The sequence below is a fragment of the Catharus ustulatus genome, chromosome 1 (genome assembly GCF_009819885.2).
Source record: "Catharus ustulatus isolate bCatUst1 chromosome 1, bCatUst1.pri.v2, whole genome shotgun sequence".
NCBI lineage: Eukaryota > Metazoa > Chordata > Aves > Passeriformes > Turdidae > Catharus > Catharus ustulatus.
Window position 1 is genome coordinate 89,249,835 of NC_046221.1, and position 21,915 is coordinate 89,271,749.

A 21,915-nucleotide genomic window follows, 5' to 3' on the forward strand; every position below is an offset into this window, starting at 1 on the left:
CTAATGCAGTTACTGGTGCAAACACTACAGACTGCTCAGTATTATTACTGTGCAACAGCTTTTTAAAACAACAACAAACATTACTGTGTGGCTGGAGACCTAGTGGGGGTACCAGCACACAGAGAGCAAGGGAGGTTTGGGCCAGGTCGGTTCCACCCTGTCCCGGGTGCCAGAGCACTGTTGGATGCATAGTGCCTTCCCTGCTGGTCCTGAACACACAGCCATCCTCCCAGCACACCGTCACAGCCAGAGCATCACTTCCAGGTAGGGAGCCAAAATGCTCCTGGGAGTTGAGCCAGTCTTGTGTCATTAGAAACAAAAAAAATCCCATCAAATAACATAGGCTTGGGTTTGAGCATGAGATGCCCTCCATATTTCCAGTAATTCACGTTGGGACTGTAACTACTGCTCTGGTACTTTACAAAACGCAAGAACAAAGAGACTCATTTCTTTCTACCACAAAGCTTTGTGCTGTACGAGGCATGAGGAAGGAGAAAGAGCAGCTTTGCCTCTGTGCTGATCCCAGTCCTCAGCAAGGCACGTGCAGGGCTCCAGCTGGAGAGCTGCAGACCCACCGGGTGACCAGCACTAACAGCACCAAGGGCTGCTGGCCTTTAGCTTAGTCCAGAGGGCTCGCCAGACCTCAGACATTCATCACTCCCTTCTCCAGTAATGAGAAAATGCCACTTCCAGAATGATGTGAACTCACTCCCACCCTGATTTCAGGACAACATGTTTCCATGAGAGACAAGATAAGATGACAAGTAATGCAACATCTTTCCTACACTGCACATCAAATTCAGCTCGTTTAGTCTGGGAAAGCGTTATTTCTCCAAATGAGGGAGGGGCACCCAAAGGCCTGCTTTCTTGCAGTTAGATCACAGCCCTGCAGCAGAGGCTTGCTCTTTCTCTATTTTTTCCAAACACAATTGCAACTGCCTTTAAAAAAGCATCTGAGTTCAACATGCTACAGAGCAATTTATGTATGATTTATTGACTTAGCGTAAGAGACTTTAATAAAAGAAAGATTTGAGAGAAACAACATGATATGTCACAGCAGATACTCATGAAAACCCATGTTTTAAAGTTGGGCCAAAGGGAATGTCTGGGCTTGGAGCTAAGGGAATGACCAGATTATATCCAGCTATGGATTTGGCCTGTTTAGAGAAAGTAATTCCCTGTTGACTCACTTAGATGTCAGTATTTATTTTCAAAATGTCTTGTTGCTAAAGACTTTTCCACTGAAGGATCAAGTACAAAATTTGCTGGAACACATGCAAAATATTTAGTACATAATGCCTGTATTATACAGAAGTTCATATTTTTATACAATTTCTCTTTAGAAAATCAACATCCTCATCTTCAAAAGAGCCAATATAAAAGTTTTATGGGAAGAAAAAAAATATGCATCATAACATGCAATTAGAACAATAAAAACTAAGAAGTCTGTTTACACAAGTTCCCTTGAAGGGTAACTAAATCTGGAAAAAAGAATGACATTAATTCATACCCATTTGTGAATTTAATTTGCTAGAAAAGAGTAAATAATTTGGGTACATCAAACTGCTTTCTGGAAGTTTGCCTGGGCTGTATAGAGGGGGGATGTGAGAAATTTGCCCTATTTTTACAGTTGAAAGCTTCATTGACTCGCACAAGATACTTAAGCCTAATATCCTGTGGCATTGCAGTGACCTACATGTAATTATTGCATGCTTTTTCCAAAATATTTGTACACAACCAGAAATTATAACCTAAGTTACCAACTAGCTCTTCGTTTATACCAGCAACACAAAGATGGACTTCAACTGGCAGTAAGGTAGCTGTCTGATGTTTTTAGCAATCTTTTGGACAAATGTTTGGTCTTGGTTTGGTGTAATTTTCTGGTTTCCATTTTTCTTAGACAAACATATTTATCCTGTTAAGTAAACAATGTTTTAAAAACTTTCAGCTGTCCCTTCTCCTGGTCTGCAACCACTGCCCCCCATGAGACAGGGGGTGGTCTTGTGTTTGTAGGTGTGCATGAGCCTTACATACAAAGATGTGAGGAATAGGAGAGAAAAACACCAAGTGGTCTTGCAATGCCCCTGGTGTCACACGGGCCATGACCATGTCCTTCCCACTCCTGCCTTTTCTATGCATGGAAAGTGGGAATGCTCTCAGAGGTCTGGCACAGCTTTGGGCTCTGTGGTGATGGGCAGATGGGTGATACTCAAAGGACAATCGGGCACATGATGAAGAGGGGAATGCTTGGGCACGCACTGATCAGGGAGCTCCTTGTCTGTCAGCCTCCTGTCCATGCTCACAGACAACACTGCTTTCAACTCAAGGACTTCAGAGTTCTTTGTCAGCTGCCACTTGAAGGATCATGGTTTCTCCAAGCACGAGACATCTGCACTGTCTCATTCACCACACCAGTAACTGAAGTAGCTACTGACCCAGCAGCACAACCAGTTGGTACTTTTCATCCAGGTGCTCACCAGCTGGTTGGCCACACTACTAAAACTTCAGCTGTGCCAATTTTTACAGATCTATATGCTGCTCACTATTAACAACTCCACATCTAACATTTTTCACTGTAAAACTAAGCTCAAAGTGGGCCATTTCCACCTGCAGACCTGTAACAAAGGATCATACTGCTGAACTCCAAAGAGGCACGTATCTCTTTCATTACAAATAATTTCTGAATGTCTATCACCAAGTTTGTTTGGTCACACAACCCCATTAGCACAGATGCTGGCACTGTGGATGCTGTTCAGTGAGGGATAGCCTTTGAAATGTAACCTGAAAGTTCACAGTTATTTCTCTTCTAAGTCTTTTACTACTAAATAATGTGCCAGTTTCTCAACCTTTATGTGCTCAGAAAAAAATTATCCACAAGATTAAGTTCTTTTTCTAAAGCAAAGAAGATTATCCAGAATTAAAAAAAAAAAAACCCAAAACCAAAAAAGCTCCAACAAATCTGAAATAATTTCAATAAGCCTAACACTCCAGTTTTGCCTCCCAGATTGCTCTCCTATTAAATGACTATCCCATTTGCCTACACGTTGTTTCTAGTTTTGTGCTAGTACTAAAGACCTGCTACTTCCCACTGTTGTCTGTCTTCTGGGGAGGAGCTGCAGCACACTGCTTCAGCCATCAGCTTTAAAGCAGTATTCAGTGCCTGACTGGCAGCAGAGTTAGAGGTGGCATACTGCTTCCTGCCCTGGTGAAACTAATACCATTACCAAACAGATCTCATAAAAATATTTTCAAAAAAATCAAATTATTGCACCTTTTTGAGTGCAATAAAGAAAATGCTTTGTCACCATGAGAAGACAGAAAAAAGAACCTAGCACAAAAAAGTAAGAAAGGTTTATTTCAGTTATTTTTTACTGTTTTACTGTTTTTACCTTTCTTTTTTGAGCCAGGAGTATGAAACAAATGCAGAGCAGTGCACAAAGAAATGCTGTGAACTGCTTGTTCAAAAAAAAGCAGTGGCAACTGCACTAAAAATCAGGAAGAGACTCAAAAGCAACAAGAAATTTGTATCTGACGCTTCAGCTGTGGAATAAAATTTTGCATATGAGAAAAGACAATATCCATTTTTTCAGCCAAAAATATAATTCAAGCTTTATGACCTGAAAGCTCCTTTACTCACTCCTTCACTCACACATGAATCCTTTTTCTTTAGGGAACAATATACTGGAAAAAAGTATAAATTTTAGTAAAACTCAAATAGAGCTGGGATTTCTCTATGCCTAAGGCTTGGCAATATGACATGAGAATTCTGTGTTTAACAAGACTGGATCTTTAAATTCCTCTTGCATAATCATTACCAGATCTTATCATTGCAGAGTTGTACTTACAATTATGAAATAACACTAAGGTGTTCCAGGAGGAACAATAATAACATTTCCTTTCTTATGAAGTCATCAGACCCTCCAGCTTCCCAGTGATCTCTCCACTGTTTCACATAATAACAAAATATTCACTTCTTTCTGAAATCTCTAAAGGTTACATTAATCTGAGACCCTCTTAAGTGCAAATATGACCTGACCAAAGGCCACACTTCCTCCATACCATGTGTGTGCCACGATGCCCTGTGTGATCAGAGCTGCAGCACTGCTGGCCGGAACTGCTATTTGATTATTTACCTGTAAATGCTTGAGAAGCACCAAAGGAATTCACTAGCACCTCATATATCCCATGGAAACATAATGGTTCATTCCCATCTCCAGTTTTAATCTGTGTTCATAACTTGCAAGCAGAGAAACTGAAATTAAGCATCTTGATGTTTTACCTTGATTAGCTTTCAACATTGTATTTATATTTTCCTTAAAGCACAACTTATTTTGCCTATCTGCCAGGTATTAAAATTTGCTATTGCAGTCCTTTAACTAAGCTCATCACTCGTTTTATTCATCAGTAGTTAGTATTGTATTGATGGACATTTATCTCAGCCAGAGTATGTGCTAAAATAATTTACTCAGATTCACAAACTCTACATTTTTTAATGGGTTGAAGTTGGAAAGATGTATAACATTTCTTAAGTTACTAATTTTTTTTTTTTTACTCTTGATGTTTAGCAGACTCCCATGAAGGGAACTAAAACTGAGTTAAACAAATTATGAGGAAGCTGAACAGAGAGATTATTTAGTTATCCAGTGATAGTCTGTGTTTAAAATTGAGGTAGTTTTATTCCTTCGTGAAGAAATCAAACCTACTCTTTTACCATAAATACTTTAAAACTAGGAGGTTTTTTTCTGTTTAGTTTCTCTAACCCTTCATTAAAGAGAGCAAAATACTTTGTTGGAGAGGGAAAAGAACATTTCTCTTTTCTTCCCTCACCCCAAGCCAGTGTTTCTCAACTGCTTTCAATGAGTTGATATGCTGAAATGAACAGTGCATTTGCATCTACAAAAGAAACTATTATTGCCCAACATGCTTTACCTCCTCAGTTTGTACCCTGAAAGGTTTTGCTTCTATAACGGACTGTCTTTGATTAAAAAATTCAGCAGCAGGAATATCTAAACAATATAAATTATTTCATTTTAGGCTTCCAAAACATCTGTCAAAATTTTCATTTTAAAGTAAGGTAGAGTAATTTTTAAAAAAAAATTAGAAGATAAAACTTGGGAAAAGAAAAGCTCTTCTATTCTGCCTTTAAAGCCATCTTCTTACATACATTAAAAGACTGGTTATTTTTATATTTATCTGCTGTTAAACCACTAGATCTGCTGTTAAACCACTAGTTTCTAAATTCCATCAAAAACTGACTCACAGATCATTCAGGGTTCCTTAAGGTTTTACAGAGTCAAGTTTAGGGTGGCTTGGGTAATTTTAGTAAAACATAGAGCCAAAAGGCAAAGAAACCCTGAACCCAGAGAATATTTAGAGAGGTAAACACAGGTTCATCAGAAACTAAAGTTTATTTCTGAAAGACAGCTATGCTGCTGTCCTGCTGGCAAGTGCCAGGAGGCCAAATTGCCCCTAGTTTTATCTCCCCAGAGTCACATCAACATTGCCTTGGCAAAAAAATCTCTCTGCTTAGTCAGCACCTGGGTCACTGAAAGAGTGCTGTGCTAAATTCCCAATGGGATGGCTCAATTTTTTTTCCCAGGGCATGATTTGGTTACCTGTCTGTCTTGTATGTGTAAGAATACAGTAAAAGCAGTGGAGATGCAGTTTGTCTCTCAGGAAAGGAGGTAGCTGTTTATGGCACCGTAACGCAACACTGAACATGCGCGAGGGCACATGTTTGGGTCTAATGTTGCAGTTGAACTGCCCACCCAAGCCCTCTGTCTCTCAGGGGGATGTAGGAGCTAATTACAAACTAACTGAGCAGTGACACAGAACTTCTCGATATTTTTGGGTACTCAAGAGCAGAATTGTTGTAAGCCAACAGTCAGAGTAACCCATCTTTTCATTCCCACGAAGGTCAGCACAGTTTACAAAATAAAGGTTTTTAAGCCCAGCTTTAGTCTTCAAGTGTGCTTGAGGAATGATACAAAACAAGAGGATTGTTTCTTATAGACTGGAGTAGGACAGAGAAGAAAAACTGCTGTGTCGCTGAGGCTACTGCTCTGGACCACGAGAACTCACTCTGGGCTATCTTAACTGCCAAGAACCCAGAAAATTATTCCACCAGTTGTCCATGGGACCACCTTCCCCTTAAATCCTATTACAATGAGCTGTGCCTACCTACAAGCTCTAAGAACACCTTTGCTTTTTGAGTAGTTTCATGAAAAATAGCAAATAAAGCACTACCATGTCTTTAAAGAATTCAGCTGTTCAGTGTTTTTGTGGCACCTAGAATACGCAGTATGAAAGGCACAGATCCTCAGCCAACTCTAAGCTAATTCACTTGACTTCAGAATTAGTAAATCTTTAGGTTGAATAATAAAATTTGAAGATATTAAGCATTACTGCTCAATTCACAACATGCATTTACCTGAAAGAGGCTTACTTCATTTTAACACTTTTTTCTTACAGACTTTCCAAAAAAGGCCTGAAGCCCTACTTGAAGATACTCTCTCGGCCAGTGCTGCCCTACTCACAGACAAAGTCTACAAGTGTTTTTACTTATCTGGAAGATTGCTTTCTGCCTTCGAAATGAAGTAGTCCACTGCTGGTTTGCACGCGAATGGATGACCCAAAGCTTCATCCCATACTCACATGCTTACTAGCAGGTTGACTCTGAGGTAAAGATCCAGGGGCCAGCACTGGAGAGCTTGCGGGGCTACAAAGTTCTGGGAAGGGATTTGGGATGGCTGGCAAAGACGATGTTCGGAATTGCTGTTCTTCTTCTTGAAGACGCCTATAAACACAGAAGCACTACGCATTAAGAGGAGCAAACTGGCATCACCAGACCTGGCTCTCCTGCCCCAGCGTTTGTGATAATGACACTACAGACAAGGAATCAAATCCACTCTTTTTCTAGGTAACAACTATACAGTCACCACAACTCCTAGCACAAAGTTGGTAACTGCGTGTGAAAAATGACCAGTCAGGTATCTATGCTTGTTTTGCTGCTGATAATTTGATTACTTGGGTAACTGAGGTAACTGTGCAAATAAAATAAACAGGAATATCTATCTGTACTCACTGTTGTAAGCACTAGATTACAAGCTTAAGCTGTGTGTGTCAGAAAGTCAGTAAAGCTCTTCCAAACCAATGTGAAAGAGGAGAAAACAATAGCAGTCACTCAAGAGCCAAATTCCAAGTGGATTTGAAAACAAACATGTAGCCCACTGTAAAGTTCTCTAAGCTGAGACTTAAACCAACATTGACACCTCATTACAATACCAGATTCTATCTCCAAGCAACTCGGCATTTCCTGGAGAAATGAAAATGCAAAGACGCGGCTTTAGCAATAAACTGGAATTACACCCTCCCACCTTATGCCTGTTGTACAGTTACTGCTCAGACAAGTTTGCATCCACCCAAGTATGCCTCGTGAGTCTACATATAACAGAGTTTCAAGCTCTAGTTTATAATACATTTGCAGTGCCCATACCAACAAAAGAAGAACTAAAACCTACCAGAAAAGCTGTAAGACCTGTTCACGACTACACAAATAGCTTTTGGTTTCCCTGCTGCCAGGACATCACCACTGAAGATGCATTAGCTGACTGCAGCAGGCAGTCATTCAATGACTAAGCAGAAGGCCCCATCTAGTGGCAATCATGAAAGTTTCCAAATCAACTAACACCTGGATTTGAGGGGCAAATCATTAAGAACTCAAGTTTGCTCTCATTTTTTGGCATGCCTTCAGCAAGCAGAGCCTCCTTAGCAGAGCTGCCTGGGAGACAACGGGTGGCTTTGTTCCTGGCAGCATGTTCCACTTTGGGTACTCTCACTGTCCTGGCCTGTACCAGAACCTGGGGCATGACAAAATTTAACTACTGTGAAATCTGCCCCACAGGTAACTTTGTCCTGCAATTCAGTTGCCTCAGTGTTCCCTGAGTGAGTCTTAAGATCTGGAGGGTTGCAATAAACAGCAGGTTCCAACTGTAACTACGAACTATGCCAGCAACTACTTGACCTGCTTATTTTCCTTTTTTTGTGCTCCCCATGTGTGCAGCTCTCTACAGTACAGGGTAAAAGGACAGTGTAAGATTTCTTCAGACCAGTAGACATGTCATCTGTGCAACAGTGCACTGTATTGCAAGTTTCTGACTGACCTCCACTGTAAGAAGTGGAACTACAGACTCGGTGTAATTAGAAAGGTGTGGTTTCCTGAAGCTGGGAATTCTCTGTGCTGTGCTCTGCTGTGTGTGTACTGCTGCCAGTGGATCATTTACTTCAGAACTGATACACACAAAATCCTGTGTTCCTAGGACACCACAGTCACCCTGTTCTGGTAGCAAACAAGATGGGTCCAGATAACCCTGAACAGAAGCTCCACCATTACACTCTTTGATGATGATAAACACAGGATGTTCTGGTGTGCATGTAAGTATAGATTTCAAAAAGGCAGAGTGTTCACAAAATAAGAGTTGCTAAGTTTTTAAATACCAAAAATAATTCAAGTGCTTTGGCTGAGATATTTACAAAACATCAACAGTTATAGTACTCCAGAGAGCACATTTTCAAGTACAGCCCCATTCGAGGTTAACTATGAAATATATGTAGAACTGATAGCATCGTCAGCTGATTCAGTTGTACTGCACACCCATTCAAACAGAAAAGCTTCCTGTCTTACGTATACTATTCCTATAAGCAGCACATCAGTATAAACAGTTAGAAGCCACCGCTTCCGCACTTGGAATTTTTCTTTTATTATATGATTACTTCTCACTTCCTTCAAAGAAGAAACTGTTAACAAGCAGGAAAGAAATTAATTTACCTACTCATGCTGACAGAAGCTCCCTTCCTCCTGCTGCCTAAAAAGATTTTAAGAACCTGTACATCACCTATATACTCTTCTATCACCGTCAAGAGTTTACCACTTGAAGCCTGAATTTCAGTCCTCAGCCTTACAACAAGGGGACAACTTTAACACTTTTTTTGGTAATGACTTACACAATGCACTCAAGTGAGTTGCAAGTGCTCTGGGAAAAACAGATAAATAACTAAGACATACTCCTTTTTCATTTGTTGGTCTTAAGCCACTCAGGAAACATCCCTGGAGAGGATATGTGTGTGTGTGTGTATATATATATCTCAAATATATACTTTCGTATATCACGTATATACTTTGTTATATCAAAAGTAGTTGAGCACAGCCTCGTCCATCTACATCATCTCTTATGTTTAATAAAACCTATAGGCTCTCAGTAGACACCAGACTCGAGAGCACTGGTTTTAGTAGTTTGGAAAAAAAAGTAAATATGGATATAGCTTCTCCCAATTGGTACTAATGACAAACTTCTACATATCAGCTACTGCAGAAACATCAAACCTTGACTAAAAGAAGGGTGACAATATAAGGCTATATTATGTCCTTCACCTACTAAGAACATTTTTTCTATGCAAAAATCCAGTCTAACACTACTAAGTCCGTAACAAAGCGGCTCTCCTATTTTAAAACATAATTCTTTTGAAGCCAGCCCACGACAACTTCTGGGAAGGGAGGCGAGTGCCCTTTCCCTACCTGACTGCCATGATGCGCACTGGCTGGGAGCGCTGCACCTTCTGCCTGGGGGACATGGGCTGCAGGGTGCCGGAGCCCGAGGAGGGCAGCTGGCTGCGGCTCAGCTGGCCGTTCTGAAGGAGCGGGGCGGTTTCCGACTGCACGCTGCACGTGGAGTATAAGCTTTCAAATGAGGAATTCATGTCGTTCACCAGAGCTTCCAGGTCCACGTCGTCATCTGAAAGGCAAAACAAAGGCAGCGTAAGGCAGCTGGAAGTCCCAGGCAAAGGAAATGCGGCAAGAACAAAGACAAAGTTTCAGTAAAGTTACCACATAATTACTTAACTACATTTTTACGGTGCAAATTATTATTGCAGAAATAATGTATTTCTTTTAGAGTAGAAAGCCACAACTAGTAAGAGCCAGCAATGGACATTTCTTTTGTCTTCCATGGTGAAAAGCTATGGACACAAAATAAATATTAAAGTATTTACTATATATGTGCGTGTGTGTGTGTGTGTATTGAACCAGAATTTGGTGGGATTTTTAATAACAACAATGCTAATGTAAAGCACCACTTCACTTACTGATAAACTGCCATACATTTCCAAAGCATATAACTTACAAATACCTCAGTTTGGCTTGGCAATGTATCAAGTTTAGATTGTCCAACACTGTAATAAATACTTTGCAAGACCGAATAATTTAGAAGGAAAAAAACCAAGACAGTGCTGCAGTGCTGGAAGACATCAGTGATCATTATCTCTTATTAAAAATCCTACCATATTTTTGTGATATGGTATTTTGAAGGGCAGTCCAACAACTTTCGTATAAAAAGATCTATCTGCATCCTTGCTCTTGCATTGTGATAGATGGACTTCTACCTTAAAGAGTACGAAATAAATCAGCCAAGGATGTGCTGTGGCTGGCTGGAGGAACATCAGTCCCTAAAAAAGGCACCAACCTTTCTATATACACCACCTTACCTCACTGTAAATAAGTAACTTGTGCTCAATCATCCCTCCTAACGATCATAATTACTCTGCAAGACAAGAGAACTCTCCAAGCACTTTGCACTAACCACACTCTGAACTCCTCTTGCAGAGCACTGCAATTACTCCCCAGCCACAAGTTACATCACTCCCTATCAGGAGTTCAGCAGGCTGATGAACACACACATCGATATGTGCTTCTGGTTACAGCACAGCCCCTGCCTGAACAGCTACTCCTGACCAAACAGAGCTTTGTGCAGCCAAAAATGTGCCCTTGTTTTCTAGCTGTATCAACTGGCCTGGCAAAACACACCATTGCTGCCTGCAAACTTTCTGCCTCACAAAACTCTTCATGACAGGGATGAAAAGTAGAGACAAGCGATGGAGCTGGCAAACACACAGTGACATACAGCTTAAACAAACTGTATTTTCCAATATCCATTCTTTTGCCATGTTTTCTAGGTAAATGAAGCATCAGAAGCAGCTTGCAACCAGCTGCACTATTTTCTTTTAGATACCATAGATTATTTTGTACAAGTATCACATTTCTTGAGGATATAATCTAAAACAGCAGCACTCAATTTCTGTCCACCAACAACATGCCTTGATAACCAAATGAGATCTGAACATGGCATTTACATGGTATTGTTTTGGGATGCTGACGACCTCCATTCTCAATGTTGGGTGAACAAAAGACCTGCTCTGAATTAAACAGGTTTCTGGTCATGCCCCTATACCTGAGCTCTATTTAGTGACCTGAAATATCATGTTTCTCACTGAAAGTCAGTAGGGTCTTTACTATATAGTAGCAGCCACTTAGCCTTCACTTAGAATGTACTCAAGAAGATTTCAAGGTTTGAACACATGTCAAAAAAAAACCCCCAAAAAACAAACAAACCACATCACCCCACAAACAGGTTTCTTCCTTTCAATTCCTTATGGCAATTTCCCTCAATATTTGTATTTAACAGCTACTAAACTACTACTAAGACTCACCTTCACTAGGTTACACCATTTTCTCTGTATGTCAGCTAGTTGATGCATTTTCAACAATCTAAGCTTTGCTTTGTTTGGACGAAGTCTACAATAATTTTCCTGCTATTTTTAGTGATCTTGAGACAGAGCTGCAATTTAAATTTCATTCCATCCTCCAGATTCTTATCCTATTTGGACAGGACATATCAAAAACACTTCTTGAGCAATCACAAGGGAACCACAGAAGTAGGAGTATAAAGAGGGAGAGGCCGAATTACAAGGCTTTTAAATTTTATCATTCATCTAAAGTACCGAGCTGTAGGGTGTCAGGTGGCTGTCAAGCAAAAGCTTAGGGGCTGGATGTAGGAGACATAAAAGACAGACCCTGACCACAGAGTCAGGGAGTAAATTACAGCAACTAACAGCAATTGTTTAGCATGGTGAAAAGCAGAAAGGGAAGAAAGTCGAGGTATATATTCAGTGGAAGTCCATATGGCTTGGTCCCTGAGGGTGTTAATTTATTAACAATTTAGACAAAGCTGTTAGCTTGCAAGATCATTAAGTTTTCAGGTGACTGTAACATGGAAGGAATGATTAAGAGTAATTTCAAGATATCCCTGAAAAAGCAGATAGTTCCAAAGGTGTCCTATGTAGCCTAATATGCATAAAATGAGGCACTTCATGTAAAACACTAAGCAAAATAAGTACATAGTTTAAAGCATTGAATTACCATTAGGAGGCTTTTAAATATATCAATTACACACTTAAATTCAGTTTCTAACAGGACAGGCACTGACAAGATGCATATAGAGTTCTCCTAATAATATGCTGCACTGAAGTCCAGAATCTGGTTTCACTCCTCTGTCAGCTCCTTTTCTCTGTGGGTGCAGCACTGTTAATAATAGCCCTCAGTCCTGCCATAAAACTTTTGCAGGAGCAAAAGATCCTTAAGACTCTTACGTTTTTTGAAGACAAAGCCTGCAATCTTGAATTTCATACAGTTTCATCTCTATACAATGGCATTTACTACTAAATACCATTATGTTTTGGAGAGATTTCAGCATGATGCAATAGGAAACCTCACTGCTGTAGCCTACACCTCGGAAATTCCAGCAGATGTCTCAGTCTGCCAAGTAATCCAGCGTGTTACTGTGATGGCTCTCCACAGAGCTTAACTAAACAAAAATCAAAGAAGCCCTCCAAAGGATTTCTAACTGTTTCAACCATATGCAGGCATACTGTTCAGAAGGGTATTTCATGTGTACTGTGATCTTTCAAAGCACCTGTCTTTACCAACCACTGAGAGCCTGCCTCCATCAAGACAACCCTATGCAGATAAAAAAAAGGTTGACAAAACTGACTTTGAGAAGGCTTGCTAGTTAACAGCAAAATTTGCAAATCATTGGACTTAAAACCAGCATAGCACCATGCTGGTCCTCCTCAGTTTAGTGATTGACCTGAAAGAACCTAGCAGGTAGAGTTGCAAGTAGCTGAGGAGTTTCCAGCTCCCCAAATATCTTGCATATATGCACTTCAAGGGATACAAAATGGTATCTTCTTTAATCTGTATTGAATTCTGCTGTAAGATCAAGAAGTACAAAAGTGGATATTCAAGGTCTGCTCTTCCATTTCAACTGAACAGAACGGAGGCTACTTACCACTTCCATGCACAAACATGCAAACGGCCCTTAGCTGCTTTTGACTGTCATTTTGAAAGGAGAACACTTGCAAAACCTAGCTCTGACATACTTCTGGTGGTGGCAGTTTCAGGGTACTGGCAGTTTTGTAGACTCTTTTGTGAGAAATGTTCTTTCCCAAACTAGAACCAAAGTGCACACACTGGCAGCTGTCAGAACTTCCTTTTTTTTCTATGCCCACAACTTGTTAAACTTTGGCTTTGTTCAGAAACCAGCTCCACTGGATGTTGCAAGTAATATTTTTTGTAAAGTAAATCATGATTTCAATTACAAGAAAAGGTTTAAAAGTTCAATTCAAGGAAAGAGGAAAACTTTGTTACAAAAACTCTACTAAGCTAGTGAGATATGCTATCATGTTTCATTAAAAAAAACCAATCTTGAATACATTTTTAATGTTTTCAAGCATAACACAGGAGGGATGACAACCCCTAAATTAGGCCTGAGCAAACTTTAATCTGTACTTAACCATGTCCCACTTGCCTTTCTGCTTCCAGCCCTTCTCTATCCCCTAGATCCTCATTTATTTACTTATTTTGGTAGTTGTTGGCCTTGACATGTTAAGCTCAGCTAACAAGACTAAGCAGGATCCCACTTATTCTGAAGCAACATAAAGCTGAAATGATCCTGCTCATCTTCAGCTGTGCCAGCTCCCTGAAGAAAGCAGGTATTTTCACGGTTGTCAAGGGGCTCACTGCATCACAGAAATTCTATTTACTAAAAAAGAGATGAGCATGGAAAGAATCTCAGCTTTGGACTACAGACCAGGATGCATTTCATGTCTCTAAGTGACAGTTCAGCAAATACCCTTCCTTCTCACATATGGTCGACAGTTCATAGGGAACACTTTGAAAAACATCACAGCACCTAAATTAGTTGTGATTTAAGAGGCTTGTAAAAACATTTCATTTAGAAAAATAAATTATTTCCTTCTTGTTTGCTCATTTTTAATGTAATCACCTAGCATTATCCCTCATTTCAGCTCCCAACATTATCAGTTCCCAGAGATAACTGATGCAAGAGCTACTAGGAATCCAGCAGATATATAAAAAAACTATAGCACTTTTCTGTCTCCATGGAATTAAGTCTGATACTCTATAAGACCTAACAACACATATATAAACAAGTCTTTGCTACAGTAAGGCAGCTGTTGACCTATTCCTATTTGACAACCTAACACCAGCAATCAGTTCCCCAAAATGAGTTTCAGAGCAGCACATTCAAGAGCCATCTTGACAAAACAAAAAAGCTAAGATATACTTAATATAAGTTTTCACTGAAGTTAGCCGAGTAGAACATGGTATCCAAGTTGTGAGCACCCCTCCAGCACATATGAATTAACCCTCAAAGAGACAGATGGACACAGTGAAAGAAAAGGAACACACAGTTGAATACAGCCAACCATCCTGCATTGATGATATAAAATACTTGTGGTATCTACTTCAAGATCCTGTTTCAAATCCTCTAAAATCATGTATAAGTTATGCTGATTCATACTAGTGATGCAATTACATTTTGCAAGGGTTTTGGCATTGTGGAAATCTCACGTTTTACAACCAAAAATGCAGGCAAGGATTACCACAGTGAGATGTGTATACAAACACCTTTTATAAGACAACCCCTCATATTAAGGGGATCCCTTGCACAAGAGCACTGCAGCATGTCCCCCCAGTACTGTGTCCAAATGCCATTTTGAAGACTTTCCAGAAATCTCCATCACTAAAATTTTTTGAAAGCGTACTATTACTGACAACACACAGTTGTAATCATGCAAAAAGAAGTCCATTCTAAGTAACACTCATGCTCCATTACTTTCTGCCTCTGAGCATGTAGCCACACTTGCTATGCTTACACAAATGTCTCATATCCCTCCATACTCTGGTTTCAGCTTTCACTAATGCCACAGGCACCAGTTGATCTGCAATTTTTGTACAACTGGTATCCACAGCCCCCTACAGATGCATGTATTTAGCACTTGGCAGCTTCTACACCTCCGAGGCACGCATGCAACAGAAGGTGGATGATAATAAGCAGATCTCTTACAATTTTTTAAAAACTCCCCAGTGTCCTCTACAGTGATGCTACAGCTAAATGACACCCTCCGTTCCCAATATCAGCTTCAATTCTATGCAGTATCTCCCCTCCTGATTTCTCTCCATATGGATGGGGAGTTTAGAACAAGAAACAAAAAGACAATATAAAAAAACCTTTGCAGCCCTATGCTTTCACACTGCTCTCCAGATCAGAGAAGGCTGTCAGACAGAATTTAAAAAAATATCAAGACAGCTGAAGCTTAGAAGGTTTTTTGTTCATTTCAAGTGAAAGCAGAAGACACAAACACAACTTTTTATTCTAGAGGCATCACCATCTCCAGAGTAGCCACAGTCTGAATTAAACATTACAAGTCTGAACCCCAAAACTTTATGTGCCCTCTAAGCCTCCTTACGGGACTCTGCATTCCTTTCCTTCATTGCATTCTAATGTCCTTCAGGTTAAGTGAAATTCTCTATTTTGTACTGTAACTACGGTTGTTGGCCTACAAAACGTCACATCAGTGCATGTGCAGCTTGCAAAATGCTAAATGGACCATGCCGTGGAGAGAAGGGCAAGAAACAGAGATGCCGGTAGGTAAAAGAGCATGAAACTGAGATAGGCATCTGTGCTCTTTGAGCACACTGAAACGCCACACAGAGAAACCAACAGTGGACTTTTAACTGTATTCTCCAGGTAATTTTTAAATGCCACATGCATCTACTCCCACTTCTGCTAGTTTTAGCTGTGATGGCTAACACCAAGTATACATACACTAATTACAGGTGCTGGAGAGAACTCTCTTTATTACTTCACACCTCTTTTCTAAAGGCTCATGGTTGGACTCCAGATATGTTCTCAAAACACACCTGATAGATTTCTTGAAATAGAAGACAAACTAAACTGAACAAAACTAATGTTGCTAGGTAACAACTATAGGAATAAGCTACACATGAAAGGTGCTCATAAAAAACCAAAGCTTCAATGAGTAACAGGAACAGCTGGCTATAGGCGCCCTGCAGCAGGAAGGAATGAAGTTGTATACTTGGATTAGTGGATAAAATAAGTCTTAGGAATTCTGATAGAAAAACATAGAAGGTTAAAAAATGAAAAGTTCAATTTTTGTCCAGTTCACACCTAATGTTTGGCATCCTAAAGAGTGAAGATGATGAAAGATAGATATTTGGGGGAAGGGAAGGGTGGACAAGGAGAGTTTATTTGTTAATTATGGGGACAAACTAAGGCAAAGCATGTCTCTGATGGAGATTTTAATGGTTTTGCCCTCTGATGGTGCTGCAATTATTCTCAGACAACATTCAGAAGCACCTCCCACCATACATGCTCCCATTTCTAAGCCAAGGATTGCGGAGTCAAGTTGGTCCTCCTGTGGAGTGGATCCATAATGGTTGCCTTGACAGACAACTGCTGCAGGCGAGCAAGATCACCACCACTGCTGAACTCTTGCTTGACTGCACACACAGGTGTTGAAGCACTAATGGCATCAGTATGAGAAAGGGGCTTGAAATCCAAGGAAACCATCTAACCCATCTAGAATTCTGATTACATTCTGTGTTCCAACTATAAGAAAGAAGATTAAAATATGTAAGTCATGGCCAGCCCCTTTTCCAGACTCATGCACACCATTTAGAAAACTGAAACTGTTTTCTCAAAGGAAGTTTGCAGCTTTGGTGAGGGAAAAAAATAAAAGAAAAAAAGAAAAAGAAAAAAAAAAAAGAAAGTATATCTTCCTTCCTAAAAAAGCATCAGGTCAAACTTTGAACCCAGAGTCAAACAGGACACCAGCTGACCCTGTGTGACTGCACACTGGGACTGCCCATCTCCTGCTGGGTAAGCACACCCTCGTCCAGCTATTGCCGATGACAGCAATCAGCCGGTTGCCTTTCAAAACCCTCTTTGCAGGCCAATGCCTGTACAACCACTGCTGTAGAGTAACTATTGAGTAAACACATCACTTAAAGTAGAATAGCAGATTAAGCAGACCTCCGGGAAACCATAATTCTTGAGCAGATTACAAAATCCAATGAAAAGATTAATTTTCGAGTAATTAGTGACATCTGAATTTTTTTTTTCCGTGAACATGAGGCTCACTGGTTTTTCTGTACTATTTTCTCATGTCACCTGTTTTTAATTCATTGATTTAAGAAAAAGACTGATAAAGACCTTTAAAAAGAAAGCATTTCTTAGGGTTTATCAAGACAAGGAAAACCCAAACCAGCCTCAGTTACCCAGACAGAAGCAGCACCATAGAAGGCAGAATGGGATATTATTTCAGAGGCCAAACCTGGGGTCAGAGTAGACAAATCCTCAAAAAAACGTAAAGGACAGAGTGGTTACGTTGGTGAAGGATGCGACATATCAGAGTGTATGCAGGCCAGATGGATTTTCTGGGCCCAAAAGGAGACGGGAACAGAAGGAAAGCTAAAGCTTAAGTCATTACTTTGTGAGGAATAGTCATGAACCTATAGCCTTGTTGTTGCCCACCTTTAACTCAGGACAAAAAAGAAAAGAAAGAGCGAACATGAGACACAGACAGATCAACTGACCCCAGGAGTTCTCCACTCAAGTCTTACCTTTCTGGTGAGGTTAACTGGGTGCCTCATTCTTGATGCATTACCTCAAGAGCAAAACTGAGAAAGCAAGCCCTGTCAGTATATCCCAAAATGATGATCATAAGAAAGACTGTCACTTATCCTTCAAGAGGACATGGGTGCTGGAACACTTGGGCAGCAGAAGGGCTCCTGGCCTGTGCAACCCATACAAAGCAAACAGAAAATCCACTGGAACTTTTCAGACAACAGGCAAACCCATGTTAACCTACTGAGCCATTAAGGAACTTACAAGTTAGAGCTCAAGAAGCACAACACCGGGTGGCAATGAAGAGGTGAATTGAAATACTGTCAGCCGACCACAGGGTAAATGCTTAACTGCATATTATATTAGACAGTCATATTTATGAGAGAATGGCTTTAAGAAGATCAAGAAGATCTTGTATCGGTAAGAGCTGCAATTTGACACAGGAAAGTTCATGTTTAGTTGCATCTTTAGAGACTATCTAGTCCTTCATCAGAAACAGAAAAAAGTTTTAAACTACCTAATAATTAAATCTTTTTTCTTATGTTTACATGAAAAAAAGATTATTATTTTTCCTAATTTATTGTACCACTTCTCATTTACAGATTTCTACTCACAGTGCTTCTCTAAAGTTTTACTTGAATATTTTATTCTTATTGCCCGTGTCTGAGAAAAAAAAAAAAGGAAAAAAAGTGAGAGTGCACATCAAATACAGACAAATAATACTACTACACAAGTCACAGTTCAAAAAGAAGTTAAAAATTCACACAGATGACAAAAGCTACACATGTCTTGCAAATCGAAAGCTATTAAAGGCAAAGTTAAAAGCATCTATTGCTTTTCTTTCGGGAACCTGTGTTCTCCCTCCGTGATTAAACACCATAATACCCAGCGGAGTAATCCCAGCTGAACAATCCTTACAAATCAATGTAAGTACCACTGCACGGATTAGTCCCTCCCATCCTGCCAAGAAAGCCCAAGCTTTATCCCTGCTCCGGGAAGCATCGTGCATAACCTCCTAACATGCTGCTGTAGCTCCAGCCAAAGCCTGCAATGCCCTGCCTGCTCCAGCACCAGTGCTGGTGGCTGCTCCAAGAGAGTATCCCCCCACTGCTTGGGGAAGTCCCTGCCTGGCAGCCAGCAAACCTCAGGCTTCTTGCATTTCATTTCCAATCCACTCCACAACACTTCAACAAAGCTTTCAAGTAAAAAGTGGCCAGATGAACCCAGAAGGTCCATTAGCATTTCTCCTCTTGAGGAAGTGATGGGTCTGCAGAATTGGTGCTGAAGCATTATTACTATTGTTGTTATTATTATTAAATTAGGCGTCTCCCTCATCACCTGATACCCGAGCTAACCTTTACTCCCAGTAAGGTTAAACCATGAGTTTTAAGTTTTGCTTCAAACAGGTTTGTTGCTGGCTTAGAAAGCATGTTTGAGGATGTAATGTAAGCTCCAAAAGTTGCACACAGCAATTAATGAATCAGCTATTCTTCCAAGTTAATTAAATATTGCGTTTTCAGCATACAATATTTACCTAGCTATGGTCGATGGATTTACAAAGCAGACAACTGGAATATTTCACATTTAAGGTACTTCTTGTCAAACTGCACAGAACCAAAGTCATATGAAAAAGTAAAATGCTTAAATGCCACGGTAATTTTGGTTTCTTTTTATCAGTTGCTTTAACAGTTTAGTATTAACTGCAACTGTCATTTTGGTAAAATATCTACAAGAGACTAAACTAGGGGAGAGTTGTTTGGAATTGCAACACTGCATTAAAAAGGCCTCCTTTAGGACCCTGTTGGGGATTAAAATAAATTTACTTGTAGAACATTAAGAAATTGCCTCTGACTTGACTTTTAAACCCAGTACCCAACAAATAACGATGAGCAAGTGTAACTTACCTTAGCTTCACTTCAGAGATGAAGGCAGCTGTCTTCCAGATGTCCTCTTATTGTACAGGCAGCATCTCAATATAAGCTTTCCCTAAGTTTCTTTGCCCTATTAAAGGAGCAGTGTTTTGGGGCACGCATTTAATTTCACCTGCACACAGATACGCTGTCCCTGAATCAGCTGTTTATTTTAGGCTATCCTTTCAGGCAAGCTGAGCAGCTGCTTCTGAAAAATCACATAGCCCTTTGGGGTGCAGAATAAGGAGATTTCCTCCCTTGGCCTTGTCAGCAAAGGGTGGATAATTTGCGAGGAATTACTGCTGTAACGAAGCGTGAACCTCCACTGCCTGAGAAGGGAATGCCACAGTCCTGCCACACGGATCCCCAGATGGCAAAGCATATTGCTGCAGTCTCATCCCAAATGGTAGTGTGGAGCCACCCTGAAGGTGTCTGTACCCCACTCTGCTCAGGAGGAACACAGTCATTTATAAAAGCTCTGTGATACCTCCCTCTGCCATGACTACACTGATTCCAAGAACTCCCATTAGTCAACCTGTTTCGGTTTTTTTAACATAAAATAACAACCAAAAAAACCCCAACCCCTATCAAGGATTACATCACCAACAACAACCCCGAGACCACCAACAATAAAAAAGAACAAATAATCTACATTTACCATTCAAAACTTCATTGAATATCAGTAACATCAGCCTAACTTTATTTAGGCCCAAGAAAACCATGTGCTAATGTTTCTTCTGAACTCACCAAATTGAGTTTCCTTTCTTTTCAGCTAGGCAAAGCCTGGTCCTTTGCAATTTACATCCCACAGGGTAAGCTGTACTGGTGAAAATCAGTCAAGATCAACCTCATCCAGAGGCGAAATCTGCAGGTGTGCTACGCAGAAGCCTCATCACAGCTTGGCTTGAGTCAAAACAAACTTGTCCATTATGCCCGTTTTCCTTCTGAGATCCATGTGCCTGATTTCACAAGCTGTATGCATTCCCAGTTCAGGTACGCAGGTCATACCCTGTGATTTTGGGAAATCAGCCTTCTCCATCTAGTTGGTGTGCATGGAGCCCAATCCCCTGCCCAGACTCACCTCCCTGCACGCCCACAGAACAAGGCTGGAAGCAGAACACAAGATATTTTCCCTTAAGGGTACTCTGTTAACAGACCATCGCTTCATATGAGGTTGTCTCTGCTTCTTTTACCCCACATGACAAGGATGTCACCAGCACGCTCAAATGAGCTTGCAGGACGCCGATGTCCTTCCTGGACTGCTTTAACTCACCCCACCACTCCTCCTAGGAGAGACGCCCCAAAAACCTGTGGACAGAGGGTCAATGTTCTCTAGAGGTGAGACAACCTGCTCACCTCGCTCTGTTTCACATCTGAAATACAGCCCAGAAAAGCAGAGAAGACTGGTTTGCTCCGCCAAAAGCACGCCCACGTATTTACAGACCTAGAAAGGCTTAGACCTAGAAAGAGGCAGTGCGTCAACAGGACACAGCTCAAGCTAGGCCAGAAGTGTTGCTGTAAAGCCTGAAGGCTCTGAGGGACTTCTCTCAGTGGCTTTTTAACAAAGTCAGCATCTCCAGGTTAGCCACGATAGGTATAATACCCACAGGTGTCCCAGCAGCAAGCCTTCCCAGCTCCGGTTCTCCAACTGAGTGACTCATCAGTGATGCCACCCTAGCCCTAGAGGTGACCTGTATTTGTACTTTAGTACATTCCATATTCTCCCCCTGATGTGTACTTTTTCTACTTAGGCTCTAAAACTCATTGTCATCTTTCTGAAGAATATTTATGGTTATTCTGGACCCTAGAAGCTACCTAACTCCGGTCACTGGGCTCATCACCCAATTGTCTTTGAGTTGCAGAACTTGCAACTTACAAATCCATCATCCGCAGTACTTCAGATTTCAGAGGGACTTGGAACACACTACTATGCCTGAGCTCTCCAAGATTTTTCAACCACTTAAGGACAAACCACAAAAACATACACAAAAACAGTAATTCCCTTTTGCCCTTGAACAGCAGCAAAGATCACAAATTAATTGCAAAGATAAACAAAATAATTAGCAGCCCCCACAAAGCCTTGTTTTTAGTATAAACTTGTTACCATCCTAGCTTATAAGAATTTAGAAGCGCATGCACACACAACCTCTCAAGCTAGGTATGTA

The 21,915-nt window shown here is 40.6% G+C and overlaps 1 protein-coding gene across 1 annotated transcript in view; it reads right to left on the reverse strand.

The window, feature by feature from the left end:
• The window catches only part of GRB10 (growth factor receptor bound protein 10), a 144,265-nt gene that overhangs the window by 47,082 nt on the left and 75,268 nt on the right, over window positions 1-21,915 (reverse strand). Inside the window, exons 4-5 of the mRNA XM_033062934.2 lie at window positions 9,575-9,791; window positions 6,655-6,796 (exon numbers count right to left, since the gene is read on the reverse strand). Coding sequence (XP_032918825.1) covers window positions 6,655-6,796; window positions 9,575-9,791 — 359 coding nt within the window. The remainder of the gene's footprint in view (window positions 1-6,654; window positions 6,797-9,574; window positions 9,792-21,915) is intronic.